Here is a 24,703-nt window from a genome sequence, read left to right as displayed (position 1 = left end):
ACTGAAGTAACTGGGAGTCAAGATAATCTGAAGATATTCTTACCTGCTGATACTGACTCAACTCTCTCAATATAGTAAGTAAAATAGTTGTCCGACCCTATAAGGCTCGGTATATATATATATATATTTGCTCTCCCGTAGTAGTCTCGCTCATAGGAGCTCGGCCATACTAGGCTTTGTATCTCGACGAACTGGGCTCGCTCATAGGCGCTCGACCACAGTAGGCTCGGTATATAATTTACTATCTGATCAGAGGTTGCCCAATAGGGGCCTGCCTATTGATTATAGCTCAATGGTAATGAAAATACTGTAATACTGTATATATAGGCTCTTTGCTCTCTTGACTAGAAGAAGACAATACTCAATTAAATATGAAGTCCCGATCAGGAGAACACTGTAATTTACGAGACTAGGAAAATATACATAAATTCTGGAATATGAATTTCTCTTTATGTCTCGTTATCAAACGCATGTAATTACGTGATCAGGCCAAAATGAAGGAAGGGCTTAGCCTTAACATACCTGGAGTAGGAAAAAATCCGTATGATATTCTTGGAAAGGTTGCACCATACTCTTTTAGAATCGCAAATTCTCACGTTGCTAAGGTGTTAAGAATTCTCGTTGGAACTTTTTGTTTCAAGAAATTGTGTTGAAATCTCGTTGGATTGATGTTAACATATGTTTTGCAATGTTTGAATTTGGAAGAAAGTTATAAGATTTTCAAGAAATTGTGTTGAAATATCGTTGCTATTATATCATGAAGTCTCGTGATGTAAACTTCATATTTACATGAAGTTCATGTCGTTGCTAATATATTATGGAGTGACTATCGTCCTTGGCTTTGTATTCTGTATAACTCATTTGCCAAATGAATTTTGGTATTCATTCAAGATAAGAGTTCTTGGCTTTGCATTTGTATAACCCACTTACGAAATGGATTCTTGGTATTCATTCAAGACAAGAGTAGGGATAAGTATTATGACTTCTCTTTCCATGTGTCATCTTAATTAATTGTTCAAAGTCAAGTCAAAACCAATCCTCCTCTACTTGCTGCTACATGGGGAGGGGGGGTCTTTGTCCCTACCTACAATTATCCACAAATCCTTAATTACATGGTTAATCTCCCATTAAACCAATAATTAACCAATTACCCACGAAATTAAGAATTATCTCAAATTACTTAAAATGCTACTCATTTTTAATACACCTTATACATCATACTATCACGGTCATGTAGTACCTTGTATGACATTAGTCCATAAATACCGGGTATTATCGCTCAGACCGTATTTTATCCCAAATTGCCAAACTTTGACGAAACTTATTTTCTTCGATTCGCTTACCCTCTCGCCTTCACGAATTTACTTATCCCTTCTTTGAAATAGCATAGCACTCCTAATCTCAAAATAATTTCCTTCCCGAACTTATGTCGATTAACTTACGACAAAACTTTAACGTATGAAAACGCGAGATGTAACAAGATCTCTTTTGTCTTTGAGACCTTCTTAATGCTACTTCTTGTGGTTCATCTACTGTAGGTTCATCAACTACAACTTCATTTGCAAAAGTAGGATCATTATGTGTTGTTCTTGTTGATTGTTAGGTTGTACAATAATCTCAGGAATAATAATTTTAGAAGAAGTGCAGGGTAGAGGAACTTGCACCCTAACTTCTTTAATTTCCACATTATGTGGTTCTTTACTCCCATTACTTTCACCATTCTCAATGAACCTAGCGTTTTCAGTTTCAACTATTCTCGTACTGTGGTTAGGATAATAAAATTTATACCCTTTTGATTTTTCTGGATAACCAATAAAGAAACTACTGATTGTTCTTGAATCCAGTTTTATTTCTTGTGGACTATAAATTCTTATTTCTGCCGGGCAACCCCAAACATGTTGGTGCCTCAAACTAGGTTTCCTACCAGTCCAAAGTTCAAATGATATTTGGAATTGCTTTCCTAGGAACCCTGTTTAGCAAGTAAACGACAGTCCTTAATTCATACATCCACAATGAAATAGGTAAAGATGAGTCACTTAACATACTCCTAACCATATCCATTAATGTATGATTACGCCTTTCTGCCACACTGATAAGGGGGAATTTTGACTACTTATTAGCACATTTTTGCTTTCATTTTAGTCTAAAAGCATTTAATTGTGTTCCCGAAACTGATAAAATATGCTTAATTGCACGAATAGTGGAAAATGATCCCCCAAGATGAAATCCAACTCAAGAAGGAGTGATCTGAACTCAAGGACATAAACAGGCACAGAAGCTCAGAAATGCGGACCGTAGATTGTGAAGAAACTCCTATTAGAGACAAGTGCAAAGTGCGGTCCGCACATGATATCTCAAGTTCAACAGAAGTGCAGACCGCATAATTATTGTATGGCCGCAGAAGAACAGCTACGTTGCTGCAGTCACATTTGTGCGGTCCGCAAAAGAGCAATGTGCGGACGCACTCAGAAATGCGCAGACCGTAGAAAGAGAGAAGTGCGGCCGCAGTTCAGAATTATATGGCCGTAAGTTTCCATTCCTGTCAGGCTGAAGCAAAGTGCGGACCGCACATGGAATTGTGCGGCCATAGAACCTCCGAAAGGGCATTTTTGTCTGAAAATTTTAGCATTATATAAATAGAAGAGTTTCACTTTTTTAGGTCAAGTTTTGCCATCAACAACTACAGTAGATGTTTTCTTTTACTCTTTTAGTAGTTTTTGCCATTTTGATCTTTTTGAATATTGATTTCATCATTTTAATTATCACTTCTTCTTTTTCTTCCAATTTAAGCATGAGTAGCTAGATTTTCACTAGGGTTATGACCCAACCCTAGTGTGTAAACTTAATGGGTGTTTGATTTATTGATTGTTCATGGTTGGGTGTTGATTATCTAGCCTCGTTCTTGATTTTATTTGAAGAATTAATGGTTGTAAACATTATTTCATGCTTATTTAACTTGGTCTCTACTTGAGAAAGAGAGACTTAGTCTAGGAAAACTTGGCCAGCAAGAAATTGGGTCAATTGAGAGATTGATAAGCCCAATTAAAGGGTTGAACCTAGATATAGTAAAACCCGACTTGATCTTATTATCAACTGCTTTGTTCAATACCCATTTGGACTTGAGAAAGCCAAATTGGGCAAAACTCACTCTCTGACCGAGAGGTATTGAGTGGGTAATTGAGTGTTGATAGCTATAATGCACTCCGACCAATAAAAAAAGGTTTTAAAGTTTACAACTCATTAGGCGAACACCTAGGTGAAGGTCATAGCCCTAGACCTTTCATATCATTAAAAAAACAACCAAAAACACTTTCCTACTTTAAATTCTTAGTTTGTAATCTTCGTTTAAATTAGACCTAGAAACAACCCAAATTTGTGGAAGTGCAATTTGAAATAATTCAAGCTCATACACTATAATATATATTCCTAAAACCCATTCATAGCTCCCTGTGGAAAATCGACCCCGACTCCTTGTTGGGTATTACTATTGCATCGACCATTTTCATATCCTCAAATGAAGGAGTGAAATTAGACGAGATCAATTTTTGGCGTCGTTACCGGGGAGCTAAAAGACAGTATTAGCTATATATTTAGGTGTGTTTTTGGAATATATTCTTTTCCTTCCTTGTTATTAACGTGTGAGTATTGCAGGTGCAATCATGGCAAATAATGAGCTCGGAAACATAGACGTGGGGAATGTGGACGTTGATGATGATGCAATGGATGAGGTCCCTCTTGAACCTCAAGCCAATAGGCGAGGCCGACTGCCTCAAGACAATGCTCTCGTTCCACCCCCACCTCCACCACGAGCAGCTCCACACCGGGTGTTGCCGAATGAAGGGTATGCAAGTGCTATCGTCCCACCATGTATTAGGGCGGGCAACTTTCAAATAACCAACGTAATGCTCACTTTGCTCGAGAAACAAGAGTTCTTCACCTGTGCACCGGGTCAAAATGCACATAAACATTTGAAGGGGTTCGTTGATATGTGTTGGGGAAGCAAACAAACAAATGTCTCCGAGGATGCTTTAAGGCTACGACTTTTCCCTTCTCTCTATGGGAGAAAGCTTTAGATTGGTTGGAACGTTTGCCAAATCATTCCATTCAAACTTGGGATGAACTAGCGGAGAAATTTATTTCAAAGTACTTCTCTCCCTGGCACATGGCCATTCTTCGGGATGAAATTCTAGCATTCAAGCAAGAGCCTAATAAACCACTACACGAGATATGGGAAGGATATAGGACAATGGTGAAAGAGTGCCCCATTAATGATATGATGGAGAACATGATTCAACAAACTTTCTATCAGGGGATCAATACCACCAACCAATGTGTAGTGAATCAACTTTCCGGTGGGAACTTCATGACTACGCCTTATGTGGAGGCGTGTGATATTTTGGATGAGATGGCGGATCCTTCATCGATGTGGCAATCTAGAGCCAATGTTCCACAAGGTGATCAAAATGTGATTCTTCTTCATAAAGAGTTAAATGACCATGGGCAAGCCATAGCCGAGTTTACAACCACCATGAACCAATTGGCAAAGGCTCAACTTCAACAAGTGCAAAACCCGAGGCAAGTCAATGCTATGGAGGGAGTCAATATGATGGTAAACAAGAGAAAAACAAGAAGTCCACAAGTGCAACAAAGAGTGGACAATTTTTTGCAAGATGATAGTGGGTTTGATCAAGGAGATTCTTACAATGATCAAGAAGAAGAGGTCCAACATGTGAACAACTTTCAAGGGTAAATAAACAACTACCAAGTCCCTAGTCAACAATAATGGAGACCTTCGAATAATCAAGGCAATTGGAATTCTAGCAACCAAGGTAATTGGAATAGTGGAAACAATCAAGGCAATTGTAGTGAAAGCAATAACCAAGGGAATTGGAAAAATAATAATAACCAAGGAAATTGGGGAGGTAACAACCAAGGTGGGTGGAACAACAACCAAGGAAATTGGGGGTCAGGTTTTCAAAGGCCCTCGATGTGCCAACAACCGAGCAACCCACCTTCTTATCCTTATCATGGTCCTAGTTTCTCCAACAATGAAATGGGTCGTATTGAGAACATGTATAAGCAAATAATGGAGAAAAATGCCAATTCTGATGCCCAACTTGCTTCACACAACACATCAATCAGTAACTTAGAAGTGCAAATGGGTCAAATCTCTCAAGATTTAAATTTTTGTTCTAAGAGGGCACTACCAAGTGATACGGTGGGAACACTACGGGGAATGCCATGGTCGTTACTACAAGAAGTGGAAGAGGTGGGAATGCACCTACCTCAAGTCAAAGGCATCTTGTGGATGATGAGCAAGTGGTAGAAGAAGAGAAGATCCTGAACAATGTTGTGCAAGAAAATGATGAAGTGCTAATTGATATTGATGACACGGCGGAAGAGACTCAAGAGGATGTGAACCCATCTAGGGATCATGTGATTGACATACCGAAAACGGTAGTGCAAAAATCTAAGGTACCATTGCCTAAGCCACCTCATCCCTATCATCAAAGGCTTTCCAAGAAAAATGGTTAGAATCAATTCAAGAAGTTCATTGATATGATGAAGAGTCTCTCTATAAATGTGACATTAGTTGAAGCCTTGGAGAAAATGCCCAGATATGCAAAGTTTATGAAGGACTTGGTGACAAAGAAAAGATCGATGAATTTTGAAACTATCAATGTCACTCACCAAGTGAATGCAATTGTGCATTCGATGCCTCCTAAGTTGGAAGATCCTGGTGCTTTTACAATTCCTTGTACCATTGGAAGTGACGAGTTTGCAAAAGCTCTTTGTGATCTTGGGGTGAGTGTCAACTTGATGCCCTATTCGGTTTTCAATATATTGGGAATTGGGTAACCAAGACCCACATCTATAAGATTACAAATGGCCGATCGTACAATGAAGAGACCGTTGGGGGTGATTGAGGATGTATTGGTTCGAGTTGACATGTTCATTCTCCTGACGGATTTTGTTACTCTTGATTGTGAAGTGGACTATGAGGTGCTTATTATTCTTGGTAAACCTTTCCTTACTAAGGGAAAGGCTCTTGTTGATGTAGAAGCTGGTGAACTCACTTTTCGGGTGGGTGATGTCGCCCAAACTCACACCACAGGGAGTCGGGGTCGATTCCACAAGGAGCTTGATGTGGGATTAGGTATATACCTAATGTGAATATATGACGTGCCAGATATTACACTTCCATATTTTTAATTGTTTTTTCTACTTCTACTTTTGCGCTAATTCTTGTAATTGTAAAGCTAAGAGACAATGTTTTTGGTTTTGGTTGTTTTTCAAGTTATAAAAGATCTAGGGTTGCGACTTCCTCCTAGTTGGTTACCTAACGGATTTAGAGATTTAGGGCATGTTTGGTTGATCGGGATACAATATAGCAATCACACACAATTACTCATTTTATATCTCTCAGTAGTTTGAGTGATTTTTCCCAATTTGGCTTTCTCAAGTCCAAATGGGTATCTCACGAAACAAGTGATAAATGCTCAAGTCGGGTCTTACTATCTCTAGTTTCGACCCTTTAATTGTGGCTATCAATGTCATAAGTTTACACCAATTTCTTGTTAGCCAAGTTTTTGTAGACTTAGTCTCAATTTCTCAAGCATAGACTAAGTCAATTAGGCATGAATCAATGTTTGCAACCATCAATTCTCAAATTCAAGAAAGAACTAGGCTAAATATCATATACCCAATCATAAATAAGCCCGAAATCAATCACCCATTAAGTACACATACTAGGGTTGGGTCACAACCCTAGCTAAAGGTTTAGCTACTCATGGAAAATGAGGAAATTAAAGAAGAAACTAAGATAAAATGCATAATAATTGATTAAGGAAAGAAAATCTAATGTTTAAATGATAAACTAGTACAAAGTTACCCAATACAGTAAATAAAAACGGCTCTAAGTATTTAGGTACACCAAACTTTACCTACAAATGATAAAAAGATCTATTTATACCCAGTTAAAAATATCTGACAAAATTACCCCTGCGAAGGTTGTGCGACCGCACAATTTTGTATGCGGTCTGCACTTTAAGACTGACTGGTCAGGTTGGCTTTCTAGGGTCGCATGAAAGTGAGATGCGACCGCACTTCCTCTAATTATGCGGACCGCACATTTCTGAGTGCGGCCGCACTCTTACTTTTGGACTGGATCTGGGATTCATTCTGCGGACCGCACATTTATGAGTGCGGCCCTATTTTGGCATCCTGCGGCCGCACAATAATATTGTGGTCCGCACATCTTCAAGCTCCCAAACTACAAGTCTCTGAATCTAGTCTTATGCGGCCGCACAATAATTGTGCGGTCCGCACTCTGTGAAGAAATTCTATCAGTGCATCTTCATAGTTTGCGGCCGCACACAGTATTGTGCGGTCCGCACTGCAGCCCTTTTTTCCTTGTTTTGGTTCTTGTCCAATTTTACTCCTTTTTGAGTTGATTTTCACTTCTTTGTCTCGTTTCCCAATATTCCTTCAAGAAAGCATATTTCATTAGTTCTCGGGAATACCTTAAAGCATTTTTTAGCTAAAATGTAAGTAAAAGAGAGAAAATAAGCGGTCAAAATCCCTACTTATCAACTCCCCCAAACTTAAGCTTTTGCTTGTCCTCAAGCAATTAAGGCAATTTCCTACCTCCACTAGAAAAGGGCTATTTCAGCTGGCCTAAGTTGAATCAAACACAAATCAATTGGGACTAACAATTATCCACACACTCATGAATCGTTAACAAGCCTATGATTTGAATGTTAAAGCACAAATGGTTCTAATGTTATGTTTGAGCATCAAGGGTTGACTTTGTTCATCAAGGAAGCTCGTACTTTCATGCAGGTCACTGTGGATCCCAAACTCCTACTCATATACTCTCAGGAAGCTCATCTCACTCACGAATGAAGAATTCAATTCAATGACCCGAGAAAGATTCACTCATCACTCTCAAAAGAATGTCACAAGCCCGACTCTAAGTAACATATGCTTGCCCCTCATGTAGATCACCACTAATGTAAGTCTGCTCAGCTTGAAATCACTTAGGGCTTTTTGGCATGTAATGAAGGCTTTTGGACTAAGGAGAGAAATTTCGGAATGGAATTGGTTCATCTTTCCTTTAGCACTTCATATTCTCTTTTTGGCTCTTACTTTGCTGACACTTTGAGTCATTTTCTTTTCCCTTGGGAGGATTACAGAAATTTGACATCACTCTTTCTTTGTCATGCTATTCATACTTTCCTTCTTTGTTTTCTCCATACTTTGAACTTTTTCTATCTTTTGCATCTTTTCAACCCTTTCACATTATTCACTTTCTTTTTGTGTTTTTCTTTTGTTCTTCCTTTCTTTTTCTTTGCCTTTCCTCTTCTTCATTTCTTTTCTCTTTTTGTGCCTTGAGACCATCTTTAAACTCCTCGTTTCTCCCCCAAACTTATGTTTTTGCCATTTGAATCACATGAGTGCTAAAGAAAGTTCGAGTGCCAAGAGAGAGTCACTATAAAACGTGTAAAGGCTTGTAATGTGGTTATCGAATAAAACGGCTTTAGGCTCAAAAGGGTTTACCAAGGATGATATCATTGGTGGGCCATGGACGGTTTCGAAACGGATCAAGGAAAGCCTACAATCACTTCTCAAGCGAGGCTAACTTAGAATTTCGCCTAGAAACACATTCGGGGTAAGTTTTAGACCACTCGCACAGGTACTTGGACTTGTAGCAAAATACCTCACCTATCACACAACCGGATTGTCAAAGAGAATAGAGTCCCCGCCCACAACAATCGCGTTCAAGATTGAAAATCGCTAATGGTTCAACTAAACCACCTGATGATTGCCTAAGTCAACACAAGAGTCACAATGTCACTAACTAGGGCTATTTCTTTACAAAAACTTATTTTTAATCATAAGCGCGTAGTTAAGTGTATTGGTACCAAGTGAAGCATGCTTGACCCTTATTTATTCATTAATACTACTTGTTTCTACCTAATCATCAAAAACTGACTCGATCCCTTAAGAAGGTTGTCACGCCATCCATCGTTGGGAAGAGTCATCCGGTTCACACAAGACCCACCTTTGAAAAGAACCGTAGCATTAAGAAAACCAAAGGCTTATTGTTCACCAAAAAATAAAAAGAAGCTAACAAATCAAAAAGAAGCTAATAAAGTAACTAAGAAGTTATACTATTAAGAAAACAAAATGAAGAAGCTATGAAATAAACTACTAAAAGTAAGGCAAGTGAATATACAAACCGAGGGAAATAGAATATATACAAGAGGGATGAATATATACATAATAAGGGGGGAAATAAAAATAAAATAAAAAGATTATTAAAGTTATTACAGACCCAAAAGTAATCAAATGTCATCAAAATGTCATCATAGTCATCCAAAATGAACCAAAATAGGCCACCCCCCAGAATAAGAACAAGAATTGTCCTCAATGCTTAGCAATATCAAAACAAAAGAGGGTAGAGAGTAAAGAAAACTCCTGATGTGGTATCAAGGTCACTGGCAGCATCACCACCCTCAGTTTTCTCCAATTGTATCTCATCATCATCGGGCTGAGGGACAAAAGGGTTGGTGAGAATCTGAAGCATCTCCTCAGCAGTGGGGGCAGTGAGATCTGGCTCGTCAGACTGGCCAGTTGGTGCCTCTGTTGATGGTGCTGTTGGGTCAACTGGTACTGAAGGATCTGTCTCCATCAGTAGGTCAAAGGGCAAATCACCTGCTGCTGCTATCTTCGTCACCTCCTTTCTAAAACTCTCCACTACTTTCTTTGAAGCCTGGGATTTCCTCATCTTCTTCACCTGCATGGTAAACTCCTCAATAGCACCCACGTGAGTCACAAGTGTATCCATAATAGTCTTCAGGTTGTCCAGAATCTTTTGTAATGTTTCCTCCACTGACGGAGGGACCTGTGGTGTTGCTGGGGTAGAGGATTGTGCTGCAACAGTACTAAATATGTCAGATAGCTTAGAAGTGGTTGTCTGCATCCAGTTGTTGAGGCTCGCCAAATTCTGGGAGACTCGCAGCACAGTAAGAAGATAAGTGGATAAGGCTGGCACTGGTACTGCAACTAATGGCGTAGAAGATGAAAGTGGTGGCATGGCGGCTATCTCGGTGGAAGGCCCGGCTGTTGCAGAAGGCATAGGAGTTTAAATGGCTCAGTAGCAACCTCGAAACCCACCACTGATGGCTCGTCATACTAACCAACGGTAGTAGTGACCTTACCCTTAAACTTTGGGTTATCAGTACCCTGCAAGTGGTACCATGAGAAAGGCTTCTTGGCCTTTACTTTTGTGTCATATGGCCTCGGCTCCACCTTGGCATCATTGAAATACTCTGTGAGGGTGTTTGGATAAGGGTAGGACTTTTCACTTTTTCAGACCGCCAATGTGATATTGGTTGACATGATGGCACCCACATTGATCGGGTACCCCACCATAATAGAAGCCACCAGAACTGCTCGGGGAAGTGGGCGGTTGTTCTCATTCAAACTCGGATCAATCCGGCTACACACAAAGGTTTGCCACCCTCTAGCTTCAAAATTGAGGGTGGCCCAGAGGATAGGAACTCCTTTTGTAATCCATGGTGGTGATGGTCCTCGGGCGACCAAAATCTCAGCTAGCCAAGGGCGAGCTGCATCACCCAAAGACAACTTCTCTAGGTACTGGACTGCCTTCACTTCTTCAAATCCCACATAAGTGTTCAAAGAGCATGTGTCGAAGCGGACTTTCAAACTCCCTAACCAAGTGCTCATTTGCATTGATGACACTGTGGGTGAACCACTTCCATCCTTTGCGCTCCCGAAACTGTCTAAGGATATTTCACCCGGTGACCATTGCCTCTAAACACTTCATCATTCTTGTTATTCAAGTTTAATGCACCAAAAGGTGTCACATGCACAACCTCAAATGGACCACTCCACTTGGACTTCAACTTTCCTGAAAATATCCGCAATCGAAAATTGAACAATAGCACAAGATCGCCTTCATTGAACTCCTTGTTCCGGATGTACTTGTCATGAATGTACTTCATCTTGTCCTTGTATGAGGATGAACTTGAATATGCATGGAACAGGAATTCATCAAGCTCATTCAATTGTGCCACCCTTAAGTTGTTGGCGACATCCCATTCAAGATTAAGCTTCTTCAATGCCCACACAACCTTGTGCTCAAGTTCCACCGGTAGGTGACAAGCTTTCCCGAACCTTAACCAATGTGGATACATACCAATCAGTGTTTTGTAAGCCATCCTATAAGCCCAAAAAGCATCATCATTTCCTTTGACCAATCCGTCCGGTTGGCATTCACGGTCTTTGACAAAATACTCTTGATCTCCCGGTTGGAAACTTCAACTTGCCCGCTTGCTTGAGGATGATAGGGGGTCGACACTTTGTGAGTAACACCATACTTTGTTAGTAAGGTATCAAAAGCTTTGTTGCAAAAGTGCGATCCCCCATCACTAATAATGACCCTTGGAGCACCAAACCTTGTGAAGATGTTCTTTTTCAAAAATGCCACCACACTCCTAGCTTCATTGTTGGGAAAAGCCACGACTTCAACCCACTTTGACACATAGTCCACAGCTACCAATATGTAAGTGTTCCCACAAGAGCTCACAAAAGGACTCATGAAATCAATGCCCCACACATCAAAAATGTCAATCTCCAAGATGGTGGTGAGGGGCATCTCAGTTTTCTTAGAAATTCCACTAGCCCTTTGACATTCATCACAACGCTTGACGAGATTGCTAACGTCCTTGTAAAGAGTAGGCCAATAGAATCCATAACTCAACACTTTTATTGTCGTTCTAGCTCCACCATGGTGACCACCATATGGCGAAGAGTGGCAAGCCTCAAGAATTTCCATTTGTTACTCCTCCGGTACATATCGTCGAATCACACCATATGTACAAATTCGGAAGAGATAAGGCTCATCCCAATAATAGTCAAGGCAATCTCGTTTGAGCTTCTTCCTTTGGTTTGAAGAGAACTCATTCGGTACAATGCCACTCACAAGATAATTGGCTAAGTTGGCGAACCATGGCATCCCGGTCATAGAAATGGATAGGAGTTGATCGTCGGGAAATGAATCATTTATCTCAAGGTCATCGTGTGGCCTCCCCTCCTCCTCCAAACGAGACAAGCGGTCCGCCACTTGGTTTTCACTACCTTTGCGGTCTTGAATCTCTAGATCAAACTCTTGCAAAAGAAGCACCCACTGCATTAGTCTTGCTTTAGAATCTTTCTTGCTCATCAAATATCAAAGCGCCACATTTTCGGTGTGAACAATCACCTTTGTACCCATCAAGTACGGGCGAAACTTATCCATAGCAAAAATAATAGCAAAGAGCTCTTTTGCGGTCACTGTGTAGTTGACTTGGGCATTATTCATGGTCTTACTAGCATAGTAGATCGGATGGAAGATTTTGTTGATACGTTGCCCTAACACCGCTCCAACCGCCACATCACTTGCATCACACATGAGCTCAAAAGGTAAGCTCTAATCCGGTGCGGTGATAATAGGAGTAGTAGTCAACTTAAACTTGAGCAATTCGAATGTCTTCATACAATATTCATTGAAATAGAACTTGGAATCCTTCTCCAAAGGTTTGCACAAGGGGTTTACCACCTTAGAAAATTCCTTGATGAATTGGCGATAGAACCCCTCATGACCCAAAAAGCTCCTCACTCCCTTCACGGATGTAGGGGGTGGAGTTTGGATATCACCTCAATTTTGGCCTTATCGACCTCAATACCATGCTTTGAAATTTTGTGGCCGAGGACTATGCCTTCCTCGACCATGAAGTGACATTTCTACCAATTCAAAATCAAGTTTGTTTCCTCACATCTTGACAATACCTTGTCTAAGTTGCCCAAGCACTCATCAAAAGAATTCCCCACTACGGAAAAGTCATCCATGAAGACCTCAAGAAAATCCTCCACCATATCGGTGAAGATGGCCATCATACACCGTTGAAAAGTTACCGGTGCATTGCATAACCCAAATGACATCCGCGAGAATGCAAAAGTACCATAGGGACAAGTGAAAGTAGTCTTCTCTCAGGAGCAATAAGAATTTGATTGTAACCGGAGTATCCATCAAGGCCAACCTATCAAGCATTTGATCAAGAAATGAAAGTGGAAAATGATCTTTCGGAGTGACTTTATTGAGCTTCCTATGGTCCATGCAAACCCTCCACCTAGTGACCGTCCTTGTGGGGATCAACTCATTCTTGTCATTCGTTACCACAGTCGTGCCCCCTTTCTTTGGGACACATTGCACCGGAGAGGTCCACTAGCTATCGGAAATGGGGTAAACAACCCCAGCATCCAACCATTTAATGATCTCCTTCTTCACTACCTCTTTCATTACTTCATTTAATCTTCTTTGATTAAACGGAGGGTTTGGCATCTTCCTCCAAAATAATCTTGTGCATGCAAAAGGCGGGGCTTATACCCCGAATATCCGTCAATGCCATCCTATAGATTTCTTCCTCTTTTGGAGCACCGCCAAAGCAGAATCTACCTGTACGTTAGTCAAGCAAGAGGAAATAATAACATGTAAAGTAGAACATGGGCCAAGAAACTCATTCATGAGATGTGAAGGCAAAGGCTTTAACTCAAAAGTGGGAGGCTCCTCGATTGAGGGATTTATTGGAGGAGTCTTCCGGTTCTCAATATCTAAGGACAATTTTCAAGGTTTATAGGTGTACGACCCCATTCCTTGAAAAACATTTACACATTCCACAAAGCCTTCCTTCTTATCATCATCATGATTAAGCAATACGGCTTCCAAGGTATCATCAACATTCATCACGGCACTAGCATCATCAACAATCACTTCAGTCACTAAATTCACAAACGAACAAACTTCATTGTTATTCGGTTGTCTCATAGATTTGCATACATGGAAAACCACATTTTCATCGCCCACCCGGAAGGTGAGCTCATCGGCTTCCACATTAACAAGAGCCTTCCCTGTTGAAAGGAAAGGTCTACCCAAGATAATAGGCACCTCATAGTCAACCTCACAATCAAAAATCACAAAATCGGCCGAAAGGATGAACTTATCAACACAAACCAACACATCATCAATAATACCCAATGGTCTCTTCATAGTCCGATCCGCAATTTGCAACCTCATAAATGTGGGTCTTGGTTTCCCAATTCCTAAAGTTTTGAACACCGAGTAGGGCATCAAGTTGATACTTGCCCCTAAATCATATAGAGCTTTGTCAAAGTCGGTGCTCCCAATAGTTCAAGGGATTGTGAAAGCATTGGGATCTTCCAATTTCAGAGCCATTGATTGCACAATAGCACTCACTTGATGTGTCATCTTGATAATCTCACAATTAATTGATCTTTTCTTTGTCACCAAACCTTTCATGAACTTTGCATAACCGGGCATTTGTTCCAACGCCTCAACCAATGGCACATTAATGGATAAGCTCTTCATCATGTCATTAAACTTCTTGAATTGGTTCTCACAATTTTGCTTGGCGAGCCTTTGAGGGTATGGAGGAGGAGGCCTTGGAATTGGTGCCTTGGCCTTTGGCACTACCGGTTCCGGTATGTCAATCACGTGCTCCCTAGACGAGTTTACTTCTTCTTGGGTCTCCTCCACACTTTTGTCACTATAAATCCTCACTTCGTCATTAGCTTGAACCACATTGCTCAGAGCCTCATCTTCTTGAACCAACACATCATCATTCACAATTCTTCTTTGAGTTAAGGTGGTTGCATCTCCACCTCTTCCACTTCTTGTGGTTACGGCCATGGCATGTCCTGTGTTTTTCCCGCCCTTCGGGTTCACCATCGTATCACTAGGTAGTGCCCCATTAGGACGAGTGTTTAAAGCTTGCGAGATTTGCCCTAATTGAACTTCCAAATTGCGGATTGAAGTGTTGTGGGAGGATAATTGAGCATCGGAATCGGCATTTTTCTCAATCATTTGTTTGAACATATTTTCAATATGTCCCATTTCATTGTTGGAAGAACTAGGACCTTGATACGGATAAGGAGGCGGTTTTCTTGGTTGTTGATATATCGGGGGCCTTTGAAAGCCCGACCCCCGATTCCCTTAGTTATTATTATTCCAACCCCCTTGGTTGTTGACATCCCAATTGCCTTGATTATTGACTCCCCAATTGCCTTGGTTACCTTGATTATTCCAAGTGCCTTGATTATTGTTATTCCCCCAATTACCTTGATTGTTGTTACCACCACTCCAATTGCCTTGGTGGCTTTGATTATTCCAACTGCCTTGATTATTTTTATTCCCCCAATTACCTTGATTGTTGTTACCACCACTCCAATTGCCTTGGTGGCTTTGATTGTTCCAATTTTCTGGATTTTCTTGTGATCGCCATTGTTGTTGATATTCGCCATGAGCATAATTTATTTGGCCTTGATAATTGTTGACATATTGCACTTCTTCTTCTTTCTTATTGTACGATTCACCTTGGTCGTACCCACTATCATCTTGCACAAATTGTTCCGGACGGTTTTGCACTTGTTGACCTTTTTGTCATCTCTTGTTCATTATCATATTCACACCATCCATCACATTCACTTGCTTCGGCCCTTGAACTTTTTGAAGCTGAACTTTAGCCAATTGATTCATTGTGGTCGTCAACTCGGCAATAGCTTGCCCATGATCATGTAGTTCTTTGTGTAGGTAAATGACATTTTGGTCACCTTGAGGAACATTGGCTCTACTTTTCCATGCTGATGAGGTATCCGTCATTTCATCCAAGATTTCACACGCTTCGGCATATGGCGTGGTCATGAAGTTCCCACCGGCGAGTTGATTTACCACACATTAATTTGTCGTATTGATCCCCCTGTAGAAGGTTTGTTGGATCATGGCCTCAGTCATATCATTATTCGGGCACTCTTTAACCATGGTACGATATCTTTCCCAAATCTCGTGCAAGGGCTCATTAGGTTCTTTCTTGAATGCTAGAATCTCATCTCCGGAGAAAAGAATTTGGCAATGAATATTTCCGCCAACTCATCCCATGTATGGATGTAATGATTGAGCAATCTCTCAAACCAGTCGAATGCCTTTCCCCGTAGAGAAAAGAGAAATAGCCTCAACCGCAGCACATCCTCGGAAACATTGGTTTGTTTGCTCCCCCAACAAGTATCCACGAACCCTTTGAGATGCTTGTAAGCATTTTGACTCGGAGCCCCGGTGAAAAATCCCCGTTGCTCAAGAAGTGTAAGTATCACATTGGTGATTTGGAAGTTGCCCGCCTTAATGCGGGGCGGGACTATGGCACTTGCATAACCCTCGTTCGGCAACACCCGATGTGCAGCCACTTTGGTGGAGGTGGGGGAGGATTGGGGATGTCGGCCTCGCCTATTTGCTTGAGGTTCGGGATGAATCTCATCACCTTGATCATCGTCCACTTCCTCCCCCAATGTCAAATTCCCGAGAGGCTCATTGTTGAGAGCCAGTTTTGTACCTATAATCAATTCAAAAACAAAATTAGTGACTCGGAAGGAAAAAGAAGACAAATCACACACAAATCTAGATATATAGCTAAATCTATTTAGCGCTTCGGCAACGACTTCAAAAATTAGGTATATACCCAACGCGAGTCGGGGTCGATTCCACAGGGAGCTTGATGTGGGATTAGGTATATACCTAGTGTGAATGTATGACGTGCCTAAGATTAGACTTCCACATTTTCAATTGTTGTTTCTACTTCTACTTTTACGCTAATGCTTGTAATTTTAAAGCTAAGAGACAATGTTTTTGGTTTTGGTTGTTTTTGAACTTATAAAAGATCTAGGGTTGCGACTTCCGTCTAGTTGGTTACCTAATGGATTTAGAGATTTAAGGCATATTTGGTTGATCGGGATACAATATAGAAATCACACGCAATTACTCACTCTATACCTCTTGGTAGTTTGAGTGATTTTGCCCAATTTGGCTTTCTCAAGTCCAAATGGGTATCTCACGAAACAAGTGATAAATGCTCAAGTCGGGTCTTACTATATCTAGATTCGACCCTTTAATTGGGGCTATCAATTTCTTAAGTTCATCCCAATTTCTTGTTAGCCAAGTTTTCGTAGACTTAGTGTCACTTTCTCAAGCATAGACTAAGTCAATTAGGCATGAATCAATGTTTGCAACTATCAATTCTCAAATTCAAGCAAGAACTAGGATAAATATTATATACCCAATTATAAATAAGCCCCAAATCAGTCACCCATTAAGTACACATACTAGGGTTGGGTCACAACAGATTTAGCTATTCATGGAAAATGAAGAAATTAAAGAAGAAACTAAGATAAAATGCATAATAATTGATTAAGGAAAGAAAATCTAATATTTAAATTCTAAACTAGTACAAAGTTACCCAATACAGTAAATAAACGACTCTAAGTGTTCAGGTGCACCAAACTTTACCTAAAAATGACAAAAAGATCTATTTATACCCAGCTGAAAATATCTGACAAAATTGTCCCTGCAAAAGTTGTGAGACTGACTGGTCAGGTTGGATTTCTGCGGTCGCATAAAAGTGAGATGCGGCCGCACTTCCTCTAATTGTGCGGACAACACATTTCTGAGTGCGATCGCACTCTTGCTTTTGGACTGGATCTGGGCTTCATTCTGCGGACCGCACATTTATGAGTGCGGTCGCACAATAATTGTGCGGTCCACACTCTGTGAAGAAATTCTATCAGTGCATCTTCAGAGTTTGCGGTCCACACTCTGTGAAGAAATTCTAACAGTGCCCTTTTTTGCCTTGTTTTGGTTCTTGTCCAATTTTACTCCTTTTTGAGTTAATTTTCAACTCTTTGGCTCGTTTCCCAATATTCTTGCAAGAAAGCACATTTTATAAGTTCTCGAAAATACCTTTAAGCATTTTTGAGCTAAAACGTAAGTAAATGAGAGCAAATAAGCGGTCAAATCGCTACTTATCAGTGGGTGATGAAAAGGTGGTGTTCCACGTGTGCAAATCTATGAGGCAACTGAATAGCAATGAAGTGTGTTCGTTTATGGACTTGGTGACCAATGTAATTATTGATGATACAAGTGCCACGATTAATGTGGGTGACATGTTGGAGGCCGTTTTGCTTAATTTTAATGATGATGAAATGGATGGTTTCATGGAACATTGTTAATTCTTTGCAAGGGATGGGGTCATACAATTATGCACCTCGGAAACTTTCCTTGGATCTTGAGAATAGGAAAACTCCTCCTACAAAGCCTTCAATTGAAGAGCCTCATATCTTGGAGTTGAAGCCATTACCTCCACATCTTAGGTATGAATTCCTTGGCCCTTGCTCTATTTTACAGGTTATTCTTTCCTCTTGTTTGACTAACGTGCAGGTTGACTCTACATTGGTGGTGCTCCACAAGAGGAAGAAAGCTATTGGGTGGACTTTGGTGGATATTCGGGGAATAAGCCCTGCATTTTGCATGCACAAGATTTATTTGGAGGAAGATGCCAAACCTTCCATTGAACATCAAAGGAGACTTAATGAAGACATGCAAGAGGTGATCAAAAAGGAGATCATAAAGTGGTTAGATGTCGGGGCTGTCTACCCAATTTCTGACAGTACGTGAATTTCTCTGATGCAATGTGTTCCGAAGAAGGGGGCATAATTGTGGTCACCAATGATAAAAACGAGTTGATTCCAATAAGAACGGTGACTGGATGGAGAGTGTGTATGGACTATCGGAAGAAAATAAAGTCACAAGGAAATACCATTTCGCACTACCCTTTCTTGACTAAATGCTTGATAGGTTGGTCGATCGGGCGTTCTATTGCTTTCTAGATAGATATTCGGGCTACAATCAAATCCTTATTACCCCGGAAGATCAAGAGAAAACAACTTTCACTTGTCCCTATTGCACTTTTGCTTTCAAGCGGATTCCATTTAGCTTATGCAATGCACCAGCAACTCTTTAACGGTGTATGATGGCGATCTTTACAGATATGGTAGAGGACTACCTAGAAGTCTTCATGGATGACTTTTCGGTAGTTGCATATTTTAATGAATTAGATGAATTCTGGTACCATGCATATGCAAGTTCGTCCTTGTACAAGGAAAGAATGAAGTACCTTCATGACAAATACATTCAAATTAAGGAGTTCAAGGTGGGCGATCTTGTTATGTTGTTCAACTCACAATTAAAGATGTTTCCCGGAAAGCTGAAATCCAAATATAGTGGTCCCTTTGAAATTGTGGGTGTGACACCTTTTGGTGCATTGGACTTGAAGAACAAAAATGATGAGGTATTCCGAGTCAATTATCACCGGGTGAAGCATTATTTGGGACAAGATGATGATGGCCACGTGATGGCAATGATTCATTTGAAGTGATGGTAATCTGAGTCGTGCCACGACGTTAAATCAGGCACTTCTTGGGAGGCAACCCATGTTTCTTTTTCTTTTTTTTCTTTTCTTCTTCTTTAGATAGGTCTTATTTTGTGCTAACTCGATTTGAAGTGTGTTGCAGGAAGGTGTGTGCTTTACAGGAACTGTGTTTAGAAAAATAGGCTAAGTATGGAAAAAGTGCGGACCGCACAATTTTGGACACTACAACATAAGGCAAATGCGGCCACACAATTCCTGTGCGGACCGCACAACTTGAGATGGAAAAATGCAAACTCTCTGAAGTTTGTTTGTCAGAGAAAAAGCTAAAGTGCGTTCGCACAGCAAATTCTGCGGTCCGCACCAAAATCTACGTCCGCACAGCTAAATCTGTGGACCGTAGATCATCAAAAGGAAGTGGAACACCAGGTAACAGAGTGCGGACCGCAGAAGGAAATCTACGGCCGCACTCGTCTCTTGATTCCTTAGCCAGACCCACTGTGTATAAATAGTAACCCTAAGGCTACTGTTGAAACCTTCCATTCTCTGAGAAATCAAAGGGGCTAAAATTTTGCACACATATGATTCAATCATCTACCACCTAATTACGCATTTGTGATCATTCCTTCGCACCACTTCATCACTGTTATGTTCAAATCATTTCTAGGATTCTTCAATTTTCTTAATTTAATTTACAATTTGTTAGTTAGTTTAGACCATTTTTCAATTTTATATCCACGTGGGGTTTAAATTGTGTGGGATAACTCTTACTTACTTTTTGGGGTGTGGGTAATTTGATTATCATATTTAATTGCTATCACCATGTCCGATTTGTGCATAAATCAAAAACCTGCAGGACTCTGCTCGATGGAATTTTGAAATGTGCGGTCCGCAGAAGTATAAATTAGGGCAGTTGATGAGGCAAGATTGTGCAGATCGCACTTAAAATTGTGCGAACCGCAGTAATTTCATCGCGTCCGCAAAAAAGTGTGTGCGACCGCTGATCAGGCCAATCTCTGTCATCAGAGAGTTGGCACTTTTGGAAAGTTTCATGTTCGACTGCACTTGCAATTGTGCGGACCGCACTTCAATTCTTCGGTCGCACTCAAAATTATGCGGACCGCAGTTTCAGACCAGCGGCCGCACTTGCAATTGTGCGGTCCGCATTTCCCCACCCTGCAACATGTTTTGTTCTGTGACTTTCTATTTATCTGCAATTGAATTAGAACTGACTCATGCTGCTGTTTGTTGCAGAAAATAGTTATATCACGTGGTCGTGGTGATACATCAAAGGGGAGGGGTGAACCTTCCAGAGGCAGAGGCAAAAGGAATTTACCCCTCGCCCTCCAAAGAGTAATTATTAAGAAAGCCGCAGCAGGCCGAGGAAGATAACTTGAGCCCTCCGAATCTAGTTCATATGCCCCGTCTAGGGAAGCTTCGGAGGGCGACTCAGTGCAAGAGCAGCCTGCTACGCAATCACAGCCACAGTAGCCTCAGGGCAGATACCAACTTAGAAACGAGCCTACCTCCTTCGAGAGCACTTACGAGGGTTCGGAAGGTGATAGTCAGGCTTTAGAGCCCTCTTCCACACATTCCCCCGATGCACCTGCTACTACAGTGGATGTTAATGATATTCCAGATGATGGCCAAGGGAGTGATACTAGAGTTGTCGGTCTTGAGAGGTCGAAGAAGAAAGAGATTTGGGAAGATAGGTTTTCCAGTCTAGCTGCTTTCACAAGCTTCCGAGAGTGGTAACCAAAGAGATCGCTCACTCTTGAGCGTCAATTCATGATAAAAGACCTTGACAAATACAACCTGGCAGTGTTGAGACAGTTTCGGTAGCGGAAGAAATGGATGTGGTTCACTAAAAGTGTGGTAGATGCCAGGAAATACCTGGTCCGGGAATTTTATGCCAATGTGGTGCATATAAAAAAAGGGACCAAGGTAACAAAAGTGAGAAATCTAAAGGTGCGATTCGATCAGAGCACCCTGAACATGTATTTAAGGTTTGAGGATATGAAGCCTGTGCAATACTTGGAAAAGTTAGCACTGGGAGATGCAGTTCGACCATGGCTAGCTGAGATTCTTGCAGCTCCGGGGCCGCCTCCATCATGGATCACAGCAGGGGTTCCCATTCAGAGGAACACCCTAAATTTTGAGGCAAAGGGATAGCAAACATTCGTGTGTAGCAGACCAAACCCGTGCCAAAATGAAACAAATCTTCCAATTCAGCGGGAAGTGCAAGTCGTTTCTATCATGGCCGTGTACCCAATCAATGTGGGTGTCGTGATGTCGGCTAATATGTCTGTGGTTGCCAGGAAAGGTGACACCTTATACCTGTATCCCAACACTATCACTGAGTACCTTACGGATGCGGGTGTGGACCCGAGGGATTTTGATACCAAGGTGCGGGTGAAGAAGCCCTTCTCGTGGTATTCTTTGATGGGTGGAGGAAACCCAAAGAAAAAGGGTCAACCCTATACTACTGCAAGACAGTCTGATGATCCCGTCGGGGTAGCTGCTGAGACAGTTGACATGCCATCTACTTCAACATAGCCTGCTGATGGTGCAGCAGTTATGCCTCCACCTCCTTCTTCAGTTCCCTCAGCATCTTTGCCGTCCACAAAGGTTTTGAAGCCGGTACCCATTCCCTCCTATCCACTATCTACACTGCGAGTCTCCCAAACACTAGAAAGCCTCAACAATTGGATGCAGACAGCCACTGCAAAGCTGTCTGACATATCCAGTGTTGTTGCAGCACAGTCATCACCTTCGGCACCCCAAATTCCTCCGACAGTGGAGGATACATTGAAGAAGATCTTGGAAAACCAGACCACCATCATGAACACCTTGGTAGCACATGGAGCAATGATTGATGAGCTGGGGAAGAAGGTAAAGAAAATGAAAAAGTCTCAGGCGTCCAAGAAATCAGTTGACAGACTAAGGAGAGAGGTGTCTAAGATAGCAGGAGCCTGTGATCTTTCATTTGATATGCTCGTGGGGTCATACCCACCAGATCCAGCGGCACCATCAGCTCCATTGGCACCAGCTGGCCAATCTGAGAAGCCAGACCTGGCTGCCAACACTACTGAGGCAGTGCGCCAGATGCTCGCCAACCCAGTTACTCCCAGAGCCGATGATGAGATCCAGTTAGAGGAAACTGAGGGCGGTGACACTGATATGGACACGGAGATGTCCAAGGCCACATAGGGAGTCTTTTTCACTCTTACCCTTCTTTATTCTTGTTTTGATTAAGCATTGGGGACAATGCTTATTTTTATTCGGGGGTGGGGTTATTTGATTTGCTATTTGGATGACTTTTAGACATTTGGTTTGTAATAACTGACAATATTTTCTTCTTTCTCTTCTTTCTGTATATATATTCTCTCTGTTCTCTCTTGATGTATATATTCTCTCTTTTCCTCTCTCATTACGTATATTCGTTAGCTTATTTATTTTGTTTTCTTATTAGTCTATGTTTAATCTAATAGCTTCTTTTTAATTTTGTAGCTTCTTTATATTTTAGTGAACAATAAGCCTTTGGTTTTCTTAATGCCATTGTTCTTTCCAAAGATCATTTTTGTGTGAACCGGGTGACTCTTCCCAACGATGGATGATGTGACAACCTTTTTAAGGGATTGAGTCCGTTTTTTGGTGTTTAGGTAAGATTAGTAGAAATAATGAATAAAAAGACCTAATTGAGTCAGGATCGAAGAGTAAAACATGCTTAACTTGGTACCAGCACACTTAACTATGTGCTTAAGGTTAAAAACAAGGTTTATGGAAAGATATAGCTCTAGTTAGTGACCTTGTGACTCTTGTGTTGACTTAGGCAATGATCGAGTGGTTTAGTCGAACTATAGTGATTTTCAATCTTGAATATGGTCGTTGTGGGCCCCTGACTCTATCCTCTTTAACAATCCTGATGCGTGAGAGGTGAGATATTTTTTATTCAAGTCCAAGTACCCGTGCGAATGGTCTAGAAATTGCCCCGAATGTGTCTCTAGGCAAAATTTTAAGTTTTGCTTGGCTTGAGAAGTGATTGTAGGCTCTCTTTGACCCGCTTGAAATTTTTCATGGCCCACCAATGTTTTTATCCCTAGTCAACCCATTGGAGCCTAAAACCTTTCTCATTTGATAACCATGTTACAATTATGTCGTGACCCTCTCTTGGCACCCGAGCTTTTCTTAACACTCTGGTGAAACAATTGGCTAAAAACGTAAGTTTGGGGGAGAGATGAGGAGTTTGAAAAAGGTATCAAGGCACAAAAGGAGAAAATATATGAAGATAAGGGAAGTCAAGAAAAATAAAGAAAGAACAAAAAGAAAAATGCAAAAAGAAAGTGAATAAGTTAAAGAGTTGAAGGAATACAAAAAAAAGTAATGATGCAAAGCATGGAGAAAGAAAAGAATGAGAAAATGAATATCATGACCAAGAAAGAGTGATGCTAAGTCTCTCTAATCCCCCTGCGGAAAAGAAAATGCCTCAAAGAGTTGGCAAAGCATAAGCCAAAAAGAGATGGCAAAGCATAAGCCAAAAAGAGAAAATGGAGTGCTTAAGGAAATATGAACACGTTCTATCATAGTATATCCAACCATAGTCCAAAAGCCTTCATTGCATTCCGAAAAAGCCCTATGTGATTTCAAGCTGAGTGAGTTTACATTAGTGGTGATTTACACGAGGGTCAACCTATGGTACTTAAAGTCGTACTTGTGTTATTCTTTTGAAAGAGATGAGCGAACCTTTCACAAATGTTTGAATTGAGTGCGACATTCTTAAGTGAGATATGCAAACGGAGAGTAGAGAGGAAGAGTTTGGGATCAACAATTATCTACATGAAAGAGCGAGCTTCCTTGATAAATGAAGTCAACTCTTGATGCTCAAGTGTCACTTTAGAACTATTTGTGCTTAAAAGTTCAACCCATTGCCTTGTTAAATATTCATAAGTGTTGTGGGTAGTTGTTGGTCCCAATTGATGCATCTTTGATTAGCAGGAATAGCTCTTAACTTGTGGAGGTGGAAATTACCTTATTTACTTGAGGACAAGCAAAAGCTTAAGTTTGGGGGAGTTGATAAATGTGGATCTTGACTACTTATTAGCACATTTTTGCTTTCATTTTAGTCCAAAAGCGTTTAATTGTGTTCCCGAAAACTGATGAAATATGCTTAATTTCACGAATAGTGAAAAATGAGCCCCCGAGATAAAATCCAACTCAAGAAGGAGTGATCTGAACTCAAGGACACAAACAGGCACAGAAGCTCAGAAGTGCGGACCGCAGATTGTGAAGAAACTCCAATCAGAGACAAGTGCAATGTGCGGCCGCAGAACCCGGGCAAGGAGCTAAAGTTCAGAGAACTTACATCTCAAGTT

At 41.0% G+C, this 24,703-nt stretch overlaps 2 protein-coding genes across 2 annotated transcripts; both read right to left on the bottom strand.

The window, feature by feature from the left end:
* Positions 1–10,808: 10,808 nt before the first annotated feature.
* LOC138909270 (uncharacterized) lies at positions 10,809–11,863 on the bottom strand. Its single transcript, XM_070200455.1, has 2 exons — positions 11,484–11,863; positions 10,809–11,247 (listed from the first exon to the last, which is right to left on the bottom strand). The coding sequence occupies exons 1-2, from the start codon at positions 11,861–11,863 to the stop codon at positions 10,809–10,811; spliced, it is 819 nt and encodes a 272-aa protein (XP_070056556.1).
* Positions 11,864–11,866: 3 nt separating this feature from the next.
* Positions 11,867–14,812, bottom strand: LOC138909269 (uncharacterized). The gene is made up of 4 exons (XM_070200454.1): positions 14,623–14,812; positions 13,736–14,166; positions 13,029–13,106; positions 11,867–12,214 (listed from the first exon to the last, which is right to left on the bottom strand). The coding sequence occupies exons 1-4, from the start codon at positions 14,810–14,812 to the stop codon at positions 11,867–11,869; spliced, it is 1,047 nt and encodes a 348-aa protein (XP_070056555.1).
* Between the last annotated feature and the right edge of the window lie 9,891 nt (positions 14,813–24,703).

The sequence above is a fragment of the Nicotiana tomentosiformis genome, chromosome 4 (genome assembly GCF_000390325.3).
Source record: "Nicotiana tomentosiformis chromosome 4, ASM39032v3, whole genome shotgun sequence".
Taxonomy (NCBI): domain Eukaryota; kingdom Viridiplantae; phylum Streptophyta; class Magnoliopsida; order Solanales; family Solanaceae; genus Nicotiana; species Nicotiana tomentosiformis.
The sequence above is the reverse complement of the archived record's forward strand: the minus strand, read 5'-3'. Positions and strand labels throughout refer to the sequence as shown.

Excerpts from the sequence above, each read along its gene's own strand:
- LOC138909269 (XM_070200454.1), bottom strand. The coding sequence starts at position 14,812 with ATGGTGAACCCGAAGGGCGGGAAAAACACAGGACATGCCATGGCCGTA. Across the intron at positions 14,167-14,622 it reads GAGGATTTATAGTGACAAAA|GAATTGGGAAACCAAGACCC; the intron begins GTGTGGAGGAGA and ends TCAAAACTTTAG. Across the intron at positions 12,215-13,028 it reads TACTTTCACTTGTCCCTATG|TGGGTGCTTCTTTTGCAAGA; the intron begins GTACTTTTGCAT and ends AGACTAATGCAG.
- LOC138909270 (XM_070200455.1), bottom strand. The coding sequence starts at position 11,863 with ATGGAAATTCTTGAGGCTTGCCACTCTTCGCCATATGGTGGTCACCAT. Across the intron at positions 11,248-11,483 it reads AAAAAGAACATCTTCACAAG|GATGGCTTACAAAACACTGA; the intron begins GTTTGGTGCTCC and ends TTGGGCTTATAG.